Genomic DNA, 24,928 nt, shown 5'->3' with positions numbered 1-24,928 from the left:
GGTGCATTATTGGAATAACTGGCGCACAACAATACTGTGGAGAAAATAGAATTTTATTTTGATGGCAAATTATGATCACACCAGAACATGGCAGTGATTGGTCCAGCACAAATAAGGATGTCCTGAGATGAAATGAGGTATACATTCAGAGGCTGAGTAGCAATTGTTTAGGTAACTATAGAGAAACCCTAGTACAATCTCAGATTTTCATTGTAAACACTTTATTGTATCATAGGAGGATGAAGTGGTCCCAGGTTAACGGTTTCACTGGTTAAAAAAGAAACGGCCATTTAAGATTAATTTAGATTTCAGGATCCATAATACCGGCCTCTCCGTTATATACTTGCCAGTTTGCACATGCGGCTAGTTAGGAAAACCGCTCAAACAAGTTCTGGCGAAGAGGTTTCTAAATTCTTACTGGTGTGCAGGGTTAAATTATGGTTCAGTAGGATCACTAATTTACCTGCCGACCACTATGGGGTTATGAGGCAAAGTAAGCGATGTTCTGCTAGCAATATCCCACAGTTCTAAGCAAACACATCATCTGCAACTGTAGGGCCTCTAAGGTGTAACTTTACTCAAGCTTCAAGTTGCTCATATCCACCAATCAGATTCTGTCTTTCTTTTCCAAGGATACAATAGAGAAATGATAGACAATCTGATTAGTTGCTATGGGCTCTTAATGTTTAGAAGCTTTAGTAAATGTACACCTACATATCTGAATGGGCCTTAATAATGGATTTAAAAGTGGTTTCCAACCCTGGTCCTCAAGTACAGGTGCACTCATTCAGACACATTTGGAAAGATTCACAGGTGGAATTAATTATCTCACCCGTGATTCCGTGTGGAGAACTGGAAAAAATGTGCTGTTGGCGGTACAGGTCGAGTATCCCGTATCCGAATATCCGTTATCCAAATTATTCCGAAATACGGACATTCCAGAAAGTGAAAAAAATTTTTTTTTTTGCTAAAAACTCACTGGGGACATTTGTAACAGCACTACTGAGGACATGATATGTAACTGGCACTATATATGTACAAGACAATGATTGCTTGGCATTCAAATTCAGTGCTGAGATAGTACACACATTTTGTTTCACGTTTTGAAACCTTGTTTTTTGAACAAATAAAATATGTTTGTGTGTATTTTATGTGGTAATAAAATATATTTGTGTGTATATTATGTGTTTATACAGCATACATGCAAGATACTTCAAAATACATCATTGAAATATTAAAATATTCCAAAATACGGAATAATCCGTTATCCAAAATTCTCCTGGTCCCGAGCATTTTGGATACGGGATACTCAACCTGTACTTGAGGACCAGGGTCTGGAACCACTGACTTAATAAAACACAGGCTGTTCATGTACTTAAATTTTGCATTAAACCAAAACTCTTTCTTCGTAAATGTGCAATGAATATATAAAACTAAAGTAAATAATAGAATAATTATGGCACAAATTTTCATCCGTGCTTCATCGTTTTTTCTTCTATTAGAGTTTGATATCATTACTAGAATAGAAGAAAAAAAAACTAAGTTCCTATTATTTGAGTGCCAATAGAGCATGGATGAATTACAGAACATGTAATGCAAGAATATTGAACCCTTTGAGTGTCAACATCTGTGAGAGATGCGCAAAATATCCACTAAAATCATCAGCGTCTCTGACATTGGTTATATAAATGCAAATAAAAAAAATATTATATTCCCTATATAAAATTACAGGTCACCATGATGATGATGAATACAAATATTTGCTTGGCAATTTTCACACCTATTTTGATAAATTTACTCAGCACTCAAAGGGTTAAGCAGATCAAAAGAATGTTTTGGGCCAAATGTGAAAGCCTGCAATTTATGGGGTCCAACACCATCATCACTAAATTTAAAATGACCACTGTTAAAAGGCAAAACCAGTTTGTCTCTTTCTAAATAAATTAAAACATTTTTGCTTTAAATCTGTTAATTCTCACTGTAATCAAGTCAGCTGTAAGTAAAATCCTGTTACATTTGCCCCATCAGATTATGGAAGCTATGTTGCGTCTCACGAAGGTGATGGCATTTGGACAGATTCAAGCGTATTGCCTATTAGCCAATCATTATGATGGAGGTGGTTGCACTTAAAGGTTCTTAATGTAAGACTATAACAATTCTATTCAAGTGGTTATCCCTGCTCTGTATAATGTCCCTGACGGTACTCCACAATGATCACTCATATAATACACATCTTTCCTTACTTGCCAGCAAGTAAAACATCACACAAGACCCCTGGAATGTCAGTGATACAAAATAATACATCAAAAGGTTTCCACATTTTTACAATAATTCATCATTGTCTGCCTGGAACGCAAACATTATATACAATAGCACAAGTTGCATTTGGTCTTGGAATGGAAAATTGAACATAGATGACGTTGGCTAAATGTGTCCACCGCTTAATCACAAAGAATCCGTTTGATTTATTTCCGGTTTTAGTAACTGGTGTTGTAACAAATGATGTACTTGGTAGAGAAGATCATTGAAGTGGTGTTGCATCTAATATAAATATCCCATGTTCCAGAACTTCTAATAGCACTTAGGTCAGAAGCCCACCGGTCACTCTACTTAGCAGGGTCCTTGTGTGTACATGTAGCTGTGATCTCATCTGACCATCTTCTGTACTGCTCAGGTCTCTATACAGTAGGGCGGATCCAACAAAGCATCGCTGATGGTTTCAGTTAGAGCCATCAGATCGTTATCAGAAGTTGATGCTGCTGAATAGAGTGAATGGCAACATTTCTGCCAATTTTTTTTATAAAAAATATAAAAAAGTTCAGCAGCAAGGTGAATGGGTCAACCAACCGCTTCCCTCTGAGCCATTTTCATTTCTGTGCCATGAAGTAATGCACTATACTATATTCAATCCCATCGCTATTTCCACCAGGCCAAAATAGCAGCTTACAGTATGCAATCCTGGCCGGAACTCGTCTGCAACAGGGTCACCTTCCTATGGAGGTGAATCTGTATTGTCAGAGAACGGCCGCAGGATTGTCAAATCCACGGCCGTTTCCAACTATCAGTGCCCTTTTTTGCTTGTCAGAAGAACATAGTCCACATTGAATAGGCCAAGTGACATTCGACCTAATAATGTCAGAAACGGATGCTAGTAGCTGGGATTGAATATTAAGGAAACTAGTGGAACCAATCTATATACCTATCTCCAGAGTAAAAAAATAACTTGAGGACAGCTGTCCTTCATTTGGGCGGTGCAGACGGTGTCATGATAAGCATTACTGCCTCAATACCGAGGTCATGGGATAGATTCCCACCATGGTTTTCACTGTGTGGAATTCTCGTATTCTTCCCATTCATGAGTGGGTTGTCTCACTTTACGGGTAGGTTAATTATATCCAGACAAAGAAAAATAAAATGTGTTTGTTTACATTGGCAGACCAGATTAGCCAAGTGGTTCTTAATAGCTGTAAAACGCTATGTTATATCGTTTTGACATCTTGCGGAACTGTGTTTTGAGGCTTAGTCTGACGATAAGCTTTCACTGCTAAAAGGCGTTTTCCACGTAGTGTGAAATGGGACCAGGTGAAGAGCTGCAGAAGAGCGCAAGTTATTGGGATGAATACCAAGAGATAAAAGCACCCTTGCCGGAGAGTGGTTGTTAGTATGCGGCTAGAATCCATCTGTGGTTCTGTACTTATATGATTCATAGCATCCCGCTGAAATATATCATATCCTGCAATAAAAAAGGAAACAACGTAACAATATAGTACGTAAACCTACCTCCTCAACTTACCAAGTAAACATCATTAAAAAACAAAACAAAAACTGCAGTTTAATTGTTTAAATAAAGTTTTTTCCTATAAACAAAAAAAAAAGTACTACAAACGCTTCTAAAACAAGAATACAGTCATATAATATTTAAATTTATGGCAGTGCTATGTAACATCCTTAGGCCGGATTCACACACTCCGGCTCCTGCCGGACGGTGAAATCCGGCACGGCCAGGGAGCCGTGCAGCACACATTAGTTGTGAATGGACACTATTGTGTCCATTCACACGGGACGGCCACGGCCCGGCTGCAGCCGGATCCCGCCACTGGAAGGGACGGCTGCCGAGCTGTGGCCAGCCCCTCCATGATAAAGTACTGTGTGCGGCACGGCTCCCTGGCCGTGCGGGATTTCACCTTCTGGCAGGAGCCGGAGTGTGTGAAACCGGCCTTATGGTTCAGTTGGTCTGGTGGAAGTCAGGCCTGCACTTCTGTTTATCACATTTCTTCTTTTATAATAGGCAGCCACTTGCCAAGCAGATTAACCCAAGATCATTTTACTTAGTACTGGACCACCCATCCATGGCACACCTGTCACACCCAGTTTGGGAACCACTGGTTTAAATAACCAAGTGCACTTTGGCAATCAGCATTTGATTGCAAATTAAATTAACACTGTGCTATATAAACAAATATTCTGACAAAGAAACAAGGTTTAATTTGCTGAATAACATCCATAGAATCCAATGGACATTGACAGAAAAATAAACTTTACCCGAAGTTAATAAACTGGATTTTTCAAACGACACTGACTCAGCTGTGTTTAGCAAACTGTGACATTTACCTGTGTAGACGCAAAGTAACCATGTGCCGATAAGTGGAGCCAATGTCTGGCCAGGTTTGGTAACCAAGGCAACCATTCCAAACATTAGCGCTGAAGCTGCTTGTTTTCTGCAGTTTAGCACAAAATCTTCATCTACCAAGTCGGTGATCACCAGGTTCAGTAATTTACACGTCCCCTCGGTGAAAACACGGTTGCTGGAACAGAAATGGAGAGAATGGTGAAGGAGATCATGCAACGCAAACCAATTTATAGAACTACCACCAGACAACTTTTTTTCTCTTGTTTTTCTTTTTTATCCACCCTTCCATGGTAAAGTCATAGAACTAGGTTTTTAAGGGCATACTAACCCAATATCAACACTTTACAGGATCTGTTCTAGCATCAATAAAAGGTGTTATTAAGTGTAAAGCTGTGCTTGAAAAGGTCCATAGGACACAGTCTGGCATCGCAATGTCAGTGAATAATAGTCTGATTCCAGGGCGGGGAGAGGTTGGAGAGGTGTTTTGCGGCCATTTGGGGATGGGAAGAGGTCAGGGATTTCCTGGCTCCTCCTACAGGCAGCATCAGTGTGGTGCTTTGATCCGATGCTGCTCTCTAGGACGCAGGTCAGATGACTGCTGCAGCAGGAGGCGTCTGCTTGAAACATACAGCTACTCTGATTGCACATGAATGGTTGCACACACTGTATGATTGGACTGTTACATTGTCCCAGTGTGTCAGGAAACTACATATCGGGCTAATATGCCACCTGTGTGTTCATGGCTTTGGTATTGCTGTGGTATCCTAGCAACAGATGTCCGTAATCACAGGTGTGTCAGCATATAGAAGCTGAATTAGTATAAACTCCACATTACGGGGTCTATTCAATAAAGTTGGATCAGTTTCCGACATACATTTGTTGGACTAGATCCGACAAGACCTATTCAATGAGCGGCCAAATCCAACGTCGTATTTGGCCATTCCTGGTGTCCTGTCTTGCTGCTGCAGTTAGCAGCTCCCTGTGTGCGAAATCACAGGGAGCTGCTAGAAGGAGCCGCACTCATCCTTTAGCTGCCTGCTGGCCGGGGAGCGCTTCCGGGAGAGAGGAGCCTGGCAGGGAGGATACCCGTCAGAGAGCAGAGTGGCAAGACCGATGAGCAGCAGCATCACCCGCTGCTGCCGCTTAGCCGGTGCCATCCTCACCGCCTCAATCTGACTTATTTTAAAAGCTGGATTGAGATTGTAGGAAATAGGCCAAAACCTGTCCAATATGGCCCCGTTTTCGACAAAGGCATGTGGATTGGTGGCTACTCCGACCTGTCAGGGAAAAAAACCTCCAAAAAAATTGAATAGGTCGACTCATGGATTTGACTGAAAAAAGTCAGAAAAGGCTCTTTTCCGACAAACGGCAGTTTCCAACTCTAATTGAATAGACCCCTATATCAGCAAGAAATCGGTCATGGTTTTATTTCTTTTCTACATATAATAAAAAAAACTTAAAATTTCCATTACCAATAGCATTACTTAATACTGTTAATAGGTTATTAATTACAAAAATTGAATATTAAAAATAAAAAAATGGCTGCAATAAATTCATGGAACCAAAGGGGCAATAGAACGAAACATTTGGGATCATTTATTTAGTGGATTATACTCTGAGCACAATAACAAACAAGTGTAGAGGGGGCAACAAACCTGGCTATGAATATACAAAGCAGGTATATCTGGTCGGGCCCGGCTAGAAGCATCACCACACTAAGAACCAGCTTCAGAATGAACAGGCAGCGAACCACACTGTAGACCCCATATTTTTGACACAAGGAGAGGAAGTACATGTTGTTTAGATGGGGAGCTATATAAGAAACACCTGAAAAACAGTAAACAATAAAATATACATAACTGCTTATAATGAATAAATCAATAGCGATACATAAAAGGTTTAAGCACTTCTAACACAGATATGGTATAGATCAGTGGTTCTCAAACTCGGTCCTCAGGACCCCACACAGTTCATTTTCTAGGCCACCCGACAGGTGCACTCATTACTCACTGACACATTTTAAAAGATCCACAGGTGGAGATAATTATTTCACTTGATTTTATGAGGAGACCTGCAAAACATACGCTGTGTGGGGTTCTGTGGACCGCAGTTGAGAATCTGTGAGTTAGATTGTCCAGACAGTACTACAAACTAGAATTAAAATTTAGTAAACAATAACATAATTGTTGCCATTAAGTAATAACAAATCGAAGAAAGTTGCAAACATTGATTCAGTGGTTCTACAAATTGGCACTGACGCGTTTCACTGTGATGAAACGCGTCAGCCTCTCCTTCTGGACTACCACTGTACTGATATTTTACAACATCCTCAACTCTGTAATAATATTATGAGCTGAGCATTGATAGCTGCTTGATTCTCACCACAAGGAGCACTGCTTAACCATTTAATGAGGAGAGAACTGCCAAGTCAATGTGGAATGAAATTGCATTTTTTGCAAATCATGGATATTTAAATGAAGGGGGGGGGGGGAAATCCTTCAAAAGGGTAATTTAAATGTATGCTGCAGCAAGTGTGGCAGTGTATTGGATCACCTGTGCTTAACGCGTACTTTATCCGGTTGGGTCGGCGGGTTAAACTTACCTAGTAAAAATGACCCAGTAGAAAGAGAGATTCTGTCAGACAACAAGTGCTCCAGGAAGAGGGGGAAAAAATTGCTGTTGAAATGACAGTGAAATACCTGTGAAACAAAAAGCAGAAACTTAGCAACACAAGCCTTCCTACAGCACATCATTTATTCCCCTGACAGACGTCCGAGCACAACACACCCTGAATGAAGATATGCAGTGATAGAAGTAAATACGTTGTGTACTTAGTGGCACTGCTTTGCCCCAGATAACAGTGTTATGGATACTGTACACTAACCGCCTCCTATTCAACAAGGTACCGTGATGTCTTCATATATGACGCAACATACAAATCTGTTTATGTGCGACTGGATTATCTGTTCTAGTAAAAGTGATTACAAAAATCAAACATTTGTTCTACTGTAAGAAGAACCTTAAGTCCCCAAACAGGAGATACGTTTTAATATTTGGTCATTTCCAGAAAACCCAACAATATAGGGGCCCTTCTGAGCGATATCTTTATAAATCTCTTCTAGTGTGTATGCTCAACTTCATTAACGATGAATAATTCCTGTGAAGTGTCAAATCGTATGTCTTTTACTTCCGATTCTGATCCAATGCACGGTACCGTGTGCATCGGATCCGGAGATTGTCAATGCTGCAATAAGAATACATTGTATCCCGCAGCTGTGAATGGGATCTCATGCGATACATCGTTTGCAGTGAGCGCATAGGATATATCATATGTAATCTAGCCGGCAGGGCGTTGCAGAGGAATCGCATGCAATACCTTGGCTATGTGTATGGAAGCCTTTAGACTCAGACAGACTGTTTACATCAGAGCACTGTAACGAGGATTCCCTAAATTAGGAGGTAGCCAACTCCTGTCCCCGAGAGCTACCAACAATTAACGTTTTCCAGGTCTCCTCACGGAATCACAAGTGAAGTATTTTGCTCCACCTGTGGATCTTTTAAAATGTGTTAGTCAGTAATGAGAACAGCTGTGCACCTGTGTGGTGAGCTGGAAAACGTGCACTGTTGGTAGCGCTCGAGGACTGGAGTTGGCTACCCCTGGCCTAAATGATAAGACTGTGCACCTTTTATGGGCTGGTGCAAATTTCGATTGTGCGTCTGATGGAAGCGTCTGAGGTAAACCAAGCGTAATTCAGCATCTATATCCTTGCGCATGCAGACACACGGAAGTGCTGCTCTTGTACCAGTATTAGAATAAGGTCACACACAATCCACCTGCCCAAGACACACACACACACACAGAATCTTTAATGCCGGACTCAGAATCAGGACCATTCCATACTTACCTGCAACAATCCCCCCACTGAAGATCGACATGGCTTAGGGCTGGGGTTGGCTACCACTGGCTTAGGGTGACCTATGATATAGGTCGACATGCCTAAGGTTGACATGGTTGAAGGGCCGGCACAAGCATTAGGTCGACAATGGTTGGGTCGACAGGGGTTTTTCACAATTTTTTTTGAGCGGACATGTGCCGACGGGGTATTTTATGTCCTACCATCCACTAGGTTGTGGAGGGAGAATAAAATAGTGCCAGCACAGCAAGCCATGCGAGGGGACAGGGTACACTGTGACGCCGTCCATGTCGACTATTTCGATATTTGGGACAAAAAAAAGTGAAAAACCAACAGCGACCCATTTGACTGTAGAGCTAGCCATTGTCGATCTAATGCTTGTGTCGACCATAGGCATGTCGACCTATTTCATATGTCAACCTTCAGTGGTCAACCCAATGCATGTCGAACAAATATTGGTTGAGCCAATGACCCCATACCCACGGAATAGTAACCTACCTGGATCTTGCTAAGTGGCTCTGAAATTCTCACATTTCCCCAACAGATCTAAAGGTCTCTGAATACTAGAACGTTGCCCACACACAGTGAGATCCCCTGAGCACTATGATAGTGTATTCTGCACACTTCATACAATGTACAGCTGAGATACGCATGCACTTAGCTGTGGCAACACTACAGAATGTTCCACCTTACCTGCACCAAGTTCATGCAGACAAACCAGACGAAGTTCCGCTGCTTGGACAGTTGTTTGAGGTATTCTAGAAGAGTGATATTCTTCTCAGGAGAAGCTGAGGGTTCACTCACATATAATCTACGGGAGAAAAGACTGCAGTATTATATCCATGACACACCAACAACCTCTAAATTCAGCCACACTACATGTCAGTTACATAGAAAAGAAAAATATGAAAATTGTAACACACTGTAATGATATTATATAATCATTAGGAGTCAGAACTGTAATTCTTCGGCATTTGGGTGAGTTTTTATTTCCCCTACCCCTCCCTCTAGTACAGGCCTGGCCAACCTGCGGCTCTCAAACTGTTGTGTAAACACAAATCCCAGCATGCACGGCCACAGATTTGCTATCATGGAATGCTGGGACTGTGGCAAAGCATGCTGGGAGGAGTGGTGTTACAACATCTGGAGAGCCCCAAGTGGGTCAGGCCTGCTCTAGTATCAAGACCTATAATACACCCCCCCCCCCCCCCCCAATCCCAGCTGGTAGTTCACCACCTATTAATGGCCTTCTATCCTAGGACATTTGAGTCCTACTGTGGTGGGAATTTGCACCATGTGGTATGCTGATGCAAATGAGGATCTAGTCATCAGTATAGGGCACCACTGCATTGCATGCTTAACCCCTTGAGATGTTCAAAATATCCACTAAAAATGCCAGCATTGCTCAAATTTGTTATGTAAATTCAAATTAAAAAAATGTTGTGTAAACAAATATATTCTATTTCTTAAAGAAGGTATACAGGTCATTATGATGAATAAAAAGGGTTACTTGCCAATTTTGACACCTATTTTGATAAATTCACTTGGCACTCAAAGGCGTTAAAAAAATAGTGCTGTGTTGTATATTAATTATAACTTTATTTTTTACTTTTTATTTATTCCAGGAGAAGGCAGAATAAAAAGTAATGTACTTATGACAAAACATTACATAGAGAAGTAAGAGAAAAAGAAAATGAGAGAGGGGGGTGGGCGGAAAAGGGGGGGACGGGGGTTGGTGGTCGGGGATAGATATTAGGATTCAGGTGTACAAAGGTGTAGCAAGAATTTAAGAAAACTCTTAAGGAAAATTGATAGGACATATGTAGGTAGTTTCATGCAATATTAGGGTGCTATACACATCTAGTTATCTATTACTGTGGAGTTCTTAGAGGGGAGGAACCAGCCATATCTAGCGTCCAGGGATTCCATATCTGGTCGAATTTATGGGGGCAATTATGACTTTTTTTGTTCCTAAACTTAACTTCATGCATAAAAAAACCAACACACCGCAAACCAGAAATTAGCAGTAGCTAAAATACACCTACAGTATAATATAGTGTAACGGGCTTCAATGTTATAAGGGTTTGAGACTGTGGTTGAGCATTAGGTGGTTGACGACGACTTGTTTAAATATTTTCAGACTGTTTGACAACAGATTTGGCGACATGTTGCCCGTTTGGAGGTAATATGCTAGTCTTTTAAACGGCCAAGGTACATGTAGGATTTACCAGCATGTTGTGTAAAGTGACACACGCCAGTAAGTTCCAACAACTGTGATATCAGGATTAGTAAATTTACTTCTTAAGATTCCAAATGCAGGAGTCTAATGAACAATTGAAATGCTAAACGCGGATTAGTCGGTCACTTCTAGGTAGAAGCAACAGAAGGTTTAGGAGATGTTATTATGGAAATCCAATCTTCACGCCTTAATCAAACAAATCCTTGTAATCGTTTACGTATGTCTTTTATAGGGTGTTGCCCTATTCTTTACTGGAAACTGGTCCATACCCTTGCAAAAGCGACACCGGAGATGATGAGAAATCCAATGGGGGGGGGGGCTCTCAACAGCACAGAGAACACGTAATGTCATGTGAGGGCAAGTTCCAGCGACCGGGTGTCTGTGTGCATTACCACTCAGGCGTTACCATCTCTGACAACAAAAGTGTGATCCTCTATGCAACACTACAGACAGGTGTGGAGAAAGAAAAGACCAAATATTGCATTTGCTCAATACTCAAGCAGCTTACAATAAATCCTCATCTGCACCTAAAGGAGGGGGGGGGGGGGGGGGGGGTGTTGGTTGAGATGTTGGAGAGGAACCTGTCAGCTAGGGCCATAAACAAGACAAAAACACCTCTTCAAGAAAAGGATTATACTGTATACAGTACATCAGCTGGAGGGCAACTAGCACTTAGAGATATTATTAACTGGCTTAATTCCACTTACACAAAGACATTTTATAACATTTGAATGAAAGTTGTTTTGCTTAGTAGCAAATGTTTATATTAATGGGAGCTGACAAATTGTTCAGCTGACACAAGATTCAATATCGCTTAAAAGATGAGCTTTGCATGAGAATCTGAATAATCATACATTATATAATTACAGAATATTGTATGAGTCTCTAAATGATCATACAGTGTGTAACATAGACACATAGAATGTGACGGCAGATAAGAACCACTTGGCCCATCTAGTCTGCCCCTTTTTTAAACATGTTACCTCAAACCATATTTGATCCTTATTTCTTTGTAAGGATATCACTATGCCTATCCCAAGCGTGTTTAAATTGTACTACTGTATTTGCGTCTACCACCTCTGATGGTAGGCTATTCCACTTATCCACTACCCTTTCTGTGAAGTAATTCTTCCTCACATTTCCCCTGAATCTTCCTCCCTCTAGTTTCAGTGCATGTCCTCGTGTTCTGCTGCTCCTCTTCCTGTGAAGAATGTCTCCCACCTGTACCTTGTTATAGCCCTTGATATATTTGAAAGTTTCTATCATGTCCCCCCTTTCCCTTCTCTGCTCTAAACTATACATATTAAGATATTTTAGTCTTTCCTGGTGCGTTTTGTGATGTAGGCCATGCACCATTTTAGTTGCCCTTCCTTGTACAGTCTCTAATGTATTTATATCCTTCTGGAGATATGGCCTCCAGAACTGAACACAGTACTCTAGATGAGGTCTGTAATTACAGACTACTTGTTGCATTATTATTAACTTTTGAAAAAAGGTATGAGTGACCCCAGGGCCAATAAGCAATTTGCTCACAAACTCAGGAGAATGGACAAAAACATTCAGTGAAATGGTTTAAATCAAATAGGTCCAACTACAGTACATTGTCTGAGTGACAGTTGTTGCCCATTTTCCGATTTGGGAAACAAATGACTTCATTACAAATTACATCTGCTCCCATACAGTACCAGATTTTTATTCCATCCAACAAACTAGTTGGATGGTTGGAGGAAAGTTGGTCTGATGTTTGGCCAGCATTTGCCTAATCATAAGATCAGCCCTGAATCAACCAGTTATTAACAATTTTATTTAGCTCTATAGTGCTGTCTCATTATGTAGTAGTAGATGCCATAATAATTCACATTAAAGTTGAGCTGGGTACACATTATGCTATTCATGGCCTTGTTGATATTGTTAAGGATATTGTTCAGTGATGTCACCCAGGCACCCACTGAACATGCGAGTATTGGCGATATAGGCAGATTCGACTGCATGTTTAGACAGCAGGGTGGGTTGTTAATGACCTGCCGGGACACCAATTCAGTGGGCGCACACTAGACGATAATATTGTTAACGATATAGTTATCGTGCATACCGTTTGCAAATACCGCATATTGTGTACCTAGCTTTGAAATTAAACAGACATTGGTTAGAATGCAGGCCATCACTGAGGCTTGATTCAAAATGGCTTCTTTCACGTAAAATGGGGTCTAAAGAAAGTTGATCTTGTTTAAACCGTGTAAATTGTTATTTGAAACCACATTTTACCATATGCATACCAACAGTTGCAATATCTCACACTTACTCTTTCAATATGGAGTCCTGTTCCCCAGTAGCTTTCACTCCAGGCTGAAAACGTTGCCTTAGCAGCCATGTTGACACTGTAAACCCCAGGGCAGATACTGCTGCTAGGATCACACAAAATATCCTGAAGGAGAAAAAGTCTTCCTTGTTCCAAACGGTGTAAGACGCAAAAACAGATAGGGAACCAATAGCGCTAAAAAGTGAACAGTGAAAGTTCAGTCTTGTCCTCTCCACCGCTGACACGGCAAGGTCAGCCAACAAGGCATTGTGGTTAAGGTCCACCATGGTGAGGAAGCTGTCGTACAGGCAGAGACAGATGAGGAACTGTAATCCAGGGTGAGCCCAGGATACCCAGAATGCCAGGAAAGAGAGGGCAAACAATGGTCCATTTCTGCTCAAAGCATTGAGTCTCTTTAGCACCACTTCAGGAGTTGAGATATCTACATTGGACCTGTGGCAAGAAAAATCTACTCATCAATATAATCGTTTCAAAAATAAAAAGGTTGTTCACTGTAGAATTCAAATGTTTATATTTTATATTTATTTATGTTTACAAGAAATCTGACTAGGTCAATGTACTAAAACATGTAAATCTACGAATAAGTAGATAAAATCGTCCAATCACTGTGAGACTGCTGTGAAGTGATCAGTCAAACAGAGTTAAGACTAATGTGACAAGACCTCCAGTCTCCGTCCCCACCTCATATAACAATTCACCAAACTTAGGGGTAGATTATTAAGCTCGTGAAATGATAAAGTGTCTGGTTTTTATCACCGGCGAATCAGCTCCTACCTGTCATTTTTCAAACCAAGCCTGTAACTTCACAGGTAGGAGCTGATTGGCCGGTGATAAAAACCAGACACTTTATCACTTCAATAAATTTGAAAAACACATGAAGTGGGAGATGTGCAGGTGTGGGTGTAGGGGTCTAGGTGACAATTCATGCAGCTATACAAATTTCATGCAGTCAGGGGCTTCCCCTGTATATTTGTTTAACACAATACAAAGAATATACCTATGACACATATTCTGTGTCTTACGTATTTTCTTTATATTATTTTAGTAAGTTATATAATTGAAGTTAGTTTGAGAGGCACAGATAAGCGGTGACAGTTCCCAGTGACAAGTGTAAGGGGATTTATTATGATGTGTAAAGTAAATATAAATTCATATATTGACCTTAAATAATTTCATTACACATATATTTTCAATAGATGTCTAGCACGGACAGCAATTGAAAAGTATCTTACATACATAGAAAACTATATAACAAAACAAACGCATTACAGGGCTTCCCATAATAAAATATATTGCTAAGTGCAACAGAATTCCGCATAACGCCATAAGAGCCACTTACTAATGGGTAGTATTCGCGTGACTGTAGATCAGTGGTTCCCAACCCTGGTCCTCAAGTTCCCCCAACAGTGCACGTTTTCCAGGTCTCCTCACAGGATCACAAGTGACAAAATTAGCTCCACCTGTGGAGCTTTTAAAATGTGCCTGAATAATGAGTGCACCTGCCGGGTGACCTGGAAAACGTGCACTGTTGGGGGTACTCGAGGACCAGGGTTGGGAACCGCTGTTGTAGATCATTCTTATAATCCAGCATTTACCCACAGAGGGATTAAACGTCATCCCTGGAAGTTTTGTCAAACACATGCAAATTGTGCTCTACTTATTTACTGGCCAGCTATGCATCCAGAACTGCTGGTTCTCTAGCATGAATCATGGTGGCAGAAATACAGAAGAACAATTACAACTTAACAGATAGTTAGGTATCATCAGCGAAGGCTATGGAGTGATAGCTCGGAGAGTCTGCAAACTGTGCACCTATATTCAGGACACATCTTTTACATTTCCTGAAGTCATCAGACTTACTGTTTTGTGTTCAGGAAGATGCGGTCACTTAACCATCCAAACAAAGGGTCGTTCAAGCTGTTCCATATTAAGAATACAGTCTGAAATAAAAACACAGCATTATATGTAACAAGTGAGTGGTTAGATGGGGTAGCCATAAAATGAATTTAACAAAGGTATATAGCGAGTGATTGCGAATTGCACGGATGTGAAGGTTGAGTAAGTGTCTGCAAGCAGCGCATGTGTAAAAGTGACTTTACCCATTTCTGTGTATGTCCATCAAATGTGACTTGGCCAGATGTATTTCCCTTAAAAAAAAAGGAAGGGGGCGGTGGCAAGGTGATGACATGGAACTTGTGGGCGTGTCATGGTTGTGTCACAGGCATGTATACAAGGCTCGACCCAATTCCTGCACACACAGAAAGAAAGCCGCTTTTTGAGGGATCATGAACCTAGCATGGGCCTGTTGTATATGCCAGTACTAATGATGACATTTGTGGCAACAGATGCAAAATTAACAGATAATCACTTTAGGATAAAGTAATAAAACAGGCTTCAGTGGCTGCCCCCCGATCTAGTGCGATAGCTTATAAAATGCCCTGAAATCACCCCTTGTGTAGGCCACATAAGCCCTAATTCCTGGAACCTGTGTGGTGCACAATCATGGCTATTGTTCTGTAGGGACAGTTATTTGCATGTGTTCCATCAGTAAACTGCATGTAAATACACATTAGAGTCCTTTCATGTATTCAGCATGTAGCTAGCATTGTGTACAGTGACACAGAGTTATTAGTTGTGTGTGGCAGGGACCCACATGGCTGATTGATGATACTAGAATGTAGATGTCTCGCTGACATGTAAACAAGTATTCTGTCTCTGGGTCATACAACAGAGACGGCAAATGCAAGGAGTTAACAGTTCACTGAAGCAGATCTATCCCTCGGGTGGTGGCAGCAGGAAGGTGGAGCTCAGAATGGTAAATATACCGACCACATAATAATCTCCAATATAGAACATAAAAAATATAAAATGCGCCAAACAAAATTAATTGAATATATTCATTTAATCAAACATTATTTACTGGCCAGTGAGAATATATAAAAATACAATAATAAATTGTAAAAAGACGGTGCACCTTGCACTAGACAACATATAACATATAAGTCCTGTACTTTGTGGGTACTCGGTGGATTAGTAGCACTGTTAGAAACTGTCACATTAATCGTCCATCTGTTAGGTCTTTGGGTACAATTAAATGGCCATTTCTTATGGTTGTTAGTGTAGTCCTTTTTTTATAAAACAGCTTTGGTAGCATAACTTATTGTCCGGCCAGATTTTTGTACGAAATACCTGCACTGGACTGTCCTCTCCCAGCTGCTGGTGCTTATCCAATGAAATTTAGTTATAAATTCCAATATAGAACATCCTCCCAATCGGAGAAGAAGTAGTTTCTCCTATCTGAATTTTACTAAACTTTAACCAATTAAATTTCACCGCAGAGATGAGCCATTATTTTTAGCTCTTGTATTAACAGTCTCTGGAGATGGAAGATTGGTGACCAACATGTATAGGAGAAGAACCATCAACTAAGAGCATCTTTTTTTTTTTTTTCCAAATAAAGTTTTTTATTTAAGGTTCCGCATGCATCTTATTACATTGCTTTTAACAGTTCCAACAAATTATAGACATTGTAACAATCTGTAATCTTTCTTGAGACAATGGTGTACTCTGTGTTATATGGTACAGGTTTTTGGAATATCACATATGCTGTATACATGTTCTAAATCAACAATTATGAATAAACATTCAATTTCTCTCTCTCCTCATTGTTATTATTTCTCATAGCATGTACCTCTCTTATTTTGTATCTTTCACATGCTGTAATATACTTTGCATCTCAAACAAGTTTTAATTGAAAACCATTAACTCCAGGTGAACATAGATCTCCTTAGTAATCTCCTGCATCTCTCCCTCCCCCCCCCGACCTTCGCGTTGTCGTATGTTTTCCTCTATACCCCTTCTCCCCGAATTTTTCCTATTAGAGCCATGCGTTCAAGTTAGTTCTATCGGTGGGTCATTGGCCGCCAGCCTTAGTAAATACCATGTTGTATTTTTTAGGCTGTTTGCTATCTGTTGTCGGATTGCCAACGACAGTGTGGATATATATTTTTCCCATGTGTGGAAAATTTTTTCAGTTTTAGATTCTCTTTCTAAAGTGGCCTCTACCCAGTCCATCCTGAACACATTGAAAAGTTTGCATCTAAACAAAGAAAATGTTGGTGTTGTTGGGGATATCCATTCATGTAGTATCGTTTTGCGTGCTGCCGCGCTAATGGCTATTAGGAGGCGTTTACCTCCTTTACTTATTCTTGTTTCTGGTGGGATGATGCCGAATATTGCCCATTCAGCTGTTAAGGGCATGCTATTAAGCAAGGAGGTTTCCACATATCTCTTAATCTGCAACCAAAACCTCCGTACTATTGGACAAGACCAAAAGCAATGATACAAATCTGCATTAGGCTCTCCACAGCGATAGCAGTTATGTGTATTGGACCTTCCCATCATGTAACTTCTGTGTGGCGATAGGTAGGATCTATGGAACACGTTTAAGGTCAACTCTACATATGTGGAGGCAGGAAGAGCTTTTTGTGATTTCTTAAGTGCTTTGATCAGGTCTTCAATTTCAAGATTTGGGAAATGCGCTAGCCACAATTTGACTCCTCCTGTTTGCTCTGAGTAGTCAATGTTAGATCTGAAAAATTTGTAATAGAATGAAATAGCTTTTTTAAGTATGGGGGGCTTTAGTAGGTTTGCATCCACCCCATTTTCCCAGTCTTTGTCTGTGAATGAACGTGTTACCTCTATTATGTAGTGCTTGGCTTGTAAGAAGGCCATGGGATAACCTGCCAAAGTCTCATGTTTTGTTGCAGCTTCTTGGAAGGTAAGGGGGCGGTGCAATGCTTTATTTATCAAACAGCTTATGTTATTCACCCCTCCCAGTTTCCAGATGTTAAATGGATATCTCGCTTGTCCATTTTGAAAATCTGGGTTGTTCAAGAAAGGCAGTAGGACAGTACTATGTGAATCTATCCCTGTCCTGTTCCGAACCCAGTGCCAGGTCCTCTTGGTGTGCCACAAGAGGGGATTATCCTGTATGTTTGGGGGGACCTCTATGTCCTTCATATGTAGGTATACCATCAGATCACCCCCCCCTAGAAACTCCCTTTCCAAGGTGGTGGCAGCATAATTATCTTGGCCTGAGGCCCAATCAGATATGATCCTAAAAATCGCAGCCCTATTGTATAGGTGTATATCTGGCATCCCCAATCCCCCATTTTCCTTTATCTGTTGTAACTTAAGTAATCCAATTTTATGTCGTTTGCCTTTCCATATAAATTGAGTAAATATTGAATTTATGCGTTTAATATCCTTCGTTGTGATAAGTAGTGGGAGCGTTTGGATTAAATACATTAATCTTGGGAACGAGATCATTTTGATTAAATTTAGACGACCCGAATACGATAGTGGCAGATTTTTCCAGCCCTCCAATTCCTCCGCTGTCTTTTGTATTAGGGGTGAGTAGTTTAATGAGTATAACATCGCCAATCGTCTTGGTATCTGGACGCCTAAGTAGGGGATACTGTGCGTTGTCCAGCGTACGTGTTCATTATCTAATATAACATCGTCTGTATGGAGATTCCCCAAGGACAGTACTATGGATTTTTGCAAGTTTATGGCATATCCTGATATTTCTTCATAGGAGCTTAATACCTTTAGTATATGTGAAAGAGAAATAGCCGGATTTGATATGTATAACAGCATATCATCTGCAAAGACTGTCAATTTTACTTCCTTATTACCTATGGGTATACCTTTGAAAATGGGATCCTTCTCTAGGAGGCGTATTAATGGATCCATTGCTACATTGAATAGGAGAGGGGACAACGGACAGCCTTGACGTGTCCCCCTTCGTAGTTCTAATGGGGCACTGCTGATTCCATTTACCAATAGCTTGGTAATTGGGGCTGAGTATAAGTATTTTACCGCATTTAAAAAGAATGTTCCGAATCTCCTCTCCTCCAACACCGCAAATAGATGTGGCCACAGGACAGTGTCGAATGCCTTGGTTGTGTCTAGGCTTAACAATATGTTTTGGTTTGGTTGTGATTGGGAGGATGCAGCTACGGCTGCAATAGCTGTTCTAATTCCTTTAACTGAGTGGCGCCCTTTTACAAACCCCAACTGATGTGTAGTCAAAATTTCTGGCAGGATACCCTGTAATCTATCTGCTATTATTTTGGCAAACAGCTTGACATCTGTATTAAGTAGATTTATAGGGCGGTAAGAGTCTAATAATGAATGATTTATTCGGCTTTGGAAGCAGTATAGTGGTAGTGTCCGTGAAATGAGGAAAGGGTGTATGATTACTTAAGAGATCATTGAATAGTTCCAGCAAGGCCGGGGCAATCTGCTGCTTGAGCATCTTATAGTATTCGTTGCTGAGCCCATCTGGCCCAGGTGATTTTCCTAATTTCAATTGGGAAATAGCAGCCAGTATTTCCTCCTGCGTTATGGGACCACTCAATGATTCTTGTTGGGCTTCCGTTAGTTTTGGTAAGTTTATAGAGTTAAGTAAGGCTTTGTGTTTATTGATGTCAAACGGCTGTGTATCGTACAGTTTTGTGAAGTATTCTTCAAATTCCTTGTTGATTTCCTCTGCCTTATTTAATACTGCACCCGTAGTAGGCTGAACTATTGAAGTTATGTAATGTTTCCTATATTTTGGTTTCGCCATCGAGGCTAAGAGTTTCCCACCTTTGTTACCCCACCTATAGAATTTTTGCTTTGTGTATAACACGTCTCGCTTCGCCTGACATAGGAGATGGGCATCTAGCATTTGTTTACACTGTGTGTATTGATTTTTATAGGTCTCTGTGGGGGTTTCTAAGTACTCTCGTAATGCTTTGTTCAAGGCTGCAGATAAAGTGTTATATTCTTTTAACGTCCCTTTTTTCTTTCTTGTGGTGTAGTCTATTATATGGCCTCGCAGTACTGCCTTTGAGGCGCCCCAAAAGGTAGTCGGGTTTTCCCAGGCTTCAATATTATCATCCTGGAAATTCATCCAGTGAGTTATTATAAAATTTTTGAATTCTTCAGAGTTATATAAGTATGCGGGGAATCTCCAATTAATGCTGCCTCTAATTCTGTTGGGGGCAGAGATAGAGACCGTTATGGGGGCGTGATCTGAGATCAAAATGGTATGTATATTATTTTCCACCACCTGTGTAACTAGATTATTGGCAATAAAGAAGTTGTCTATCCTAGACCATGATTGATGTACTGCCGAGTGAAATGTGTATGCTCTTTCAGACTGGTGGAGTAGCCTCCAGATATCTGTTACTTGCAGAACAGATTTGAGAGATTGGAATCTGCGCCATATCACAGCACTTGAAGACCTAGGAGTAGGTTGCCTATCCAATGTGGGGTCCTCTACTGAATTAAGGTCTCCTGCGATGATCAAGGGAAAATTAGTTCTTTGCGCCAATATGTTTTCAATCTGCCCCATGAATTCTTGTGGTGCTGAGTTCGGAGCATATACGTTAACTAAGGTGTATTTTTCACCCCATATTATTACATCTATTATAAGGTACCTCCCGTTAGGATCAGATATAGTGGTCAATATCGTGTACTGGAGAGACCTATGAAAGAGGGTAGCTACTCCCCTGACCTTCCTATTACAGCCCGCAGCCACGCATTCACCTATCCAAGGGGCCCGTAAAGTACCTCCACTGTCACTTGCCCAATGGGTTTCTTGCAGAAACACTACATCAGGGCGAAATCTGCGCAGGTGTGTCACTACCCTTTTCCTCTTGACCGTGGAGTTCAAACCTCCTACATTCCATGACATTAACTTTATTTTATCTGCCTGGGGTTCTGGGGGCCTTAAATTATTTAATTGCGACATATTTCAACCTATTCCTGACTTGGGATTGGGGTTAACTGTAGAGTAGATGTTGTGCAGTGTTGTTATCCCTGTCCCAGCCTTCAGGGTAACAACGTATATCATGTTCAAGATTTTAAGTTTAAGTCGGAGGAGTATGGAGGAGAAGAGAGGATATTCACCCGCATCAATAACAAACAAATACAAGCAAAACCTTATCCACATTTTCTTATTAACCTTTCCTATGAATGCTGCAGTAGGCCGCAACAACTGTGTTTGCGGCGAACTTGGAATCGACACACTGATCCCAATGTATTCTATATTTACCAATGTATTACTATATTAACATTAACCAGGTAACGTCACATGTAAATCATATCTTAGCATTTTGTAACTTTTTAACCAATCAAATTACCCTTATGGTCCGCCACCCTAGTATTTTGCACATTTTCATCTATTTGGAGACCTTTCCCTATTAGCACCTATACCAAAATGAGATTTTGCAGCGGCTGGATCTGTAAAGAAAACGGGCCTGCCGTTTTCCTCAACCCGCAATCGGGAAGGATATTGTAGTGCGAACTTAACATTTCGCTCGTATAGCCATTTGCATACTTCAGAGAATTCTCTCCTCTTTTGTGTTACTGTCGCGGAGAAATCTTGGAATATTAATACTGTATAGCCATTCACCTCTAGTTTTGAAATTTTGCGATAGGCTGCCAATATTTTTTCCTTCATACGAAAGTCTAGGTACTTCGCAATGACTGGTCTGGGCCTATTGTTGGGCGCTGCCCTATCCGGGCCTATACGGTGTAGCCGTTCCACATGGGGTAGTGTGGAAATGTCGGAAATTTGTAGGGCCTGTGGAATTGTGATTGTTATCAAATCATTGAGTGATTGACCTGATACCTGTTCAGGGATCCCAATAAACCTAAGATTACTGCGTCTCGTGCGATTTTCCAAATCATCTATCTTATCAAGGAGTGATTGGATTGTATCAGTGTGAGATCGCACAGATTGACGCATTTCATGTGTTTGATCTTCCACATCACTAGTACGCTGCTCCAGGGCAGTGATTCTAGAAGTGTTAGATTCAACTTTTGCCAATGCTGCATCAAAGGAAGACTGTAACAAGTCTAGCTTCTTATCTAACTGAGGCATGATAATCTTAGATATCTCTAGCGCCATCTCTTGTATGGTTGATGGAGCGCTCGTGGTGGGATTTGGAGAGGGGATGCCATCTAGGCTATTCTCTGCGCTATCTCTATGTGATGGGGATGGGGGAGTGGGTTTCCCGGATGCAGCCTTGGCTTTACCCATTTTTTCAATTCGGTTGTCTGCTTTCGGGGTATTTGTGACAGACTTTCGAACAAATCTGTCCATACCCCAGTAAGGGTAAAGCTATTTCACTGAATTAGTGTACGGCCCTTTTTGTCCAAATCAAAGGTCAAGGCTTATACTATAGGGTGTATCGCTGGTATGCTGTATTTGCCTGAGTGACGTCACCTATTACATTTTACCCATTCATCTATTCCATGTACAGTATCTGTTTTAACATTCCTAACTACTCAATTTTCAGGTTATGTATGCAAATCCGCAGTGAAACTATAGCATTTATACTTATAAGTCCCAAGGTGTCGACCTGCTTCTAGTGTGCACTGAAGCTTAGAGTGTCCCCTTGTGGTTGCTTGAATAGCTTTCAAATCTTGTATATAAGAGTAGTGGGTGACCTCGATACTTGGCTGGTTTGGGGTGGTTGTAATGGTCCAGTTAGGGTGAGGACATCACTTCGCAGTCAGAGTCCAAGGGATAAGCAAGGTCTCTCCCAAGTTGGGCAGATGTAGGGCACTGAGACACTTTTTTGCCTGGTTTAGTCCAGCTGGTAAGGGTTATGTAGTTCAGTTACCAAGCTATAAATCTCCCTTATGTTTCTCAGGGTAAATGAAAGCAATGATAATCGACCTCCTCAGTGTTGCAGCAGTCTCTGTTGGGAGAGTTGCACACTCCAAGCCCAACTAATGGGGTAGGGGTTACTCAGTAGTGGTAGGTGTACTCGATATGCCCTTACTTTGGGGCAGATTTGCCAAAGAAAGTACCTCACTTCCAGTACAGATCCAGGGGGGAGCAAGGGGACGTAGGGGGACCAATCAGTCAGATGGAGGACACAGGGTCACCTCTAGGCTTGGGTCGGATCTGCGGGTAATTGCCGTGCAGTATGGTGCAGTATGGTTTCTGAGTTTTTAAATCACCCTGGTGGCTATCAGGGGGGGCGAGGCAACCGATGGTCTCTCTCTCAGGTGCTGTGGCGGTAGGTGGGTATGCGTGCTGAGCTTACCGGGTTTGGCTTGGGGGACGGGGTTAGTACTCACCGCCCGCCGCTTCTGCCCGGGCCTCTCGCCTTCCTTGTGGCTGTCTCACCTCCTCACCGAGCCGCCCGTTGCCGATTCGTCCGTGCTGGGATGTCGGTGCTCAGCGCGTCACCTCAGCGCTGCATGCGTCTTCTCCTCTCGGACCTCCGCCGCCGGCCTCCGGCTTTCCCGTGCCTCCACGTCAGCAGGCTGCGACGATTCTCACTGACCGGCTTGTCTCCTCCGCAGCCCCTGCCCTGCTGTCACCTTCCGTCGGTTGTGTCTCAGCTTTCCCGTCGCCTCCTCGCCAGGGTAAGCTGCAAGGCAGTGGGTTCCGTCTCTCTGCAGCTCTCACGCCTCGCTAGGCGTTCATGCAGGCCCGGTCTTCGTCGGGCCAGACTCCGGTGTATACAAGGTGGATTCGGGCCGGAGGGGTCTCAAAACCTTCCTGGGGTTATGATCTTGCCCCCCAGACTTTTAGTCGCTTTATCTCTAAAGCTTTCTGGGCGATGGATGTGGATTTGGTTTCTCTCCCCTCCGAGCCCAGCTAAAACGCGGCCATATTCTATGCTCCGCCCACCGGAAGTCCCTAAGAGCATCTTATACTTCTCTAGAATGCACTTTGGATCTACCGGGAGACGTGTCCCAAAGGATAAATCTTTCCAAGCTAAACCAAATGACTCTTAATGTAAGACTTTTAAACAAGAGCAATAGAATTCAAGCACATACTGCATTTAAGAAGCTACAGTCAGAGATACTGTATACAGGTGTCCAAGCATGGAGACAGGAAATGTCTCATTTCTCCAACTTCTAGGGTGAACACCAGTAGCATAGACTGCACGTTAGGGGCTACAGTCAGAGCTACAAAGGTGCCCAAGCGTAGAAACAGGTAATGTGTTATTTCTCCAACTTCTAGGCTGAGCACCAGTAGCATACTCTGCACTCAAGAAGCTACAGTCAGAGCTATACAGGCGTCCAAGCGTAGGAACAGGTAATGTGTTATTTATAACTTCTAGGCTGAGCACCAGTAGCATAGACTGCTTGCTAGGGGCTACAGTCAGAGCTATACAGGTGTCCAGGCATATAAACAGGTAATGTGTTATTTATACAACTTCTAGGCTGAGCACCAGTAGCATAGACTGCTTGCTAGGGGCTACAGTCAGAGCTATACAGGTGTCTAAGCATAGAAACAGGTAATGTGTTATTTATACAACTTCTAGGCTGAGCACCAGTAGCATAGACTGCTTGCTAGGGGCTACAGTCAGAGCTATACAGGCGTCCAAGCGTAGAAACAGGTAATGTGTTATTTATAACTTCTAGGCTGAGCACCAGTAGCATAGACTGCTTGCTATGGGCTACAGTCAGAGCTTTACAGGTGTCCAGGCATAGAAACAGGTAATGTGTTATTTATACAACTTCTAGGCTGAGCACCAGTATTTATTTATTTATTAAGTTTCTTATTCCGTTGTGCTTTACAAAAGCAGACAGTGATACAAAAAACAGGGAATTTACAGGCAGTCAAAAGGTAGGAGGGCCCTGCTCACAAGCTTACAATCTATAGGGAAAAAGGTATTGATACATAAGGATAGATACTGTATTCTTTATTGCATCGATTCCACCAGAATGTAAGGTTCTGTGACTGGTTCTGGAATTTGATAAGCTTGCCTGAAGAGATAAGTTTTTAGGGAACGCTTATAGGT

At 41.7% G+C, this 24,928-nt stretch overlaps 1 protein-coding gene across 1 annotated transcript in view; it reads right to left on the bottom strand.

The window, feature by feature from the left end:
• Positions 1-34: 34 nt before the first annotated feature.
• SLC68A1 (solute carrier family 68 member 1) overlaps positions 35-24,928 on the bottom strand; it is a 43,428-nt gene continuing 18,534 nt past the window's right edge. Inside the window, exons 3-9 of the mRNA XM_083149230.1 lie at positions 14,964-15,043; positions 13,086-13,535; positions 9,238-9,355; positions 7,233-7,329; positions 6,286-6,457; positions 4,612-4,805; positions 35-3,733 (exon numbers count right to left, since the gene is read on the bottom strand). Coding sequence (XP_083005356.1) covers positions 3,480-3,733; positions 4,612-4,805; positions 6,286-6,457; positions 7,233-7,329; positions 9,238-9,355; positions 13,086-13,535; positions 14,964-15,043 — 1,365 coding nt within the window. The 3' untranslated portion in view covers positions 35-3,479. The remainder of the gene's footprint in view (positions 3,734-4,611; positions 4,806-6,285; positions 6,458-7,232; positions 7,330-9,237; positions 9,356-13,085; positions 13,536-14,963; positions 15,044-24,928) is intronic.

This window comes from Crinia signifera, chromosome 6 (assembly GCF_055691185.1).
Source record: "Crinia signifera chromosome 6, ASM5569118v1, whole genome shotgun sequence".
Classification (NCBI taxonomy): domain Eukaryota; kingdom Metazoa; phylum Chordata; class Amphibia; order Anura; family Myobatrachidae; genus Crinia; species Crinia signifera.
This window is presented reverse-complemented; position numbering and strand designations above follow the sequence as displayed.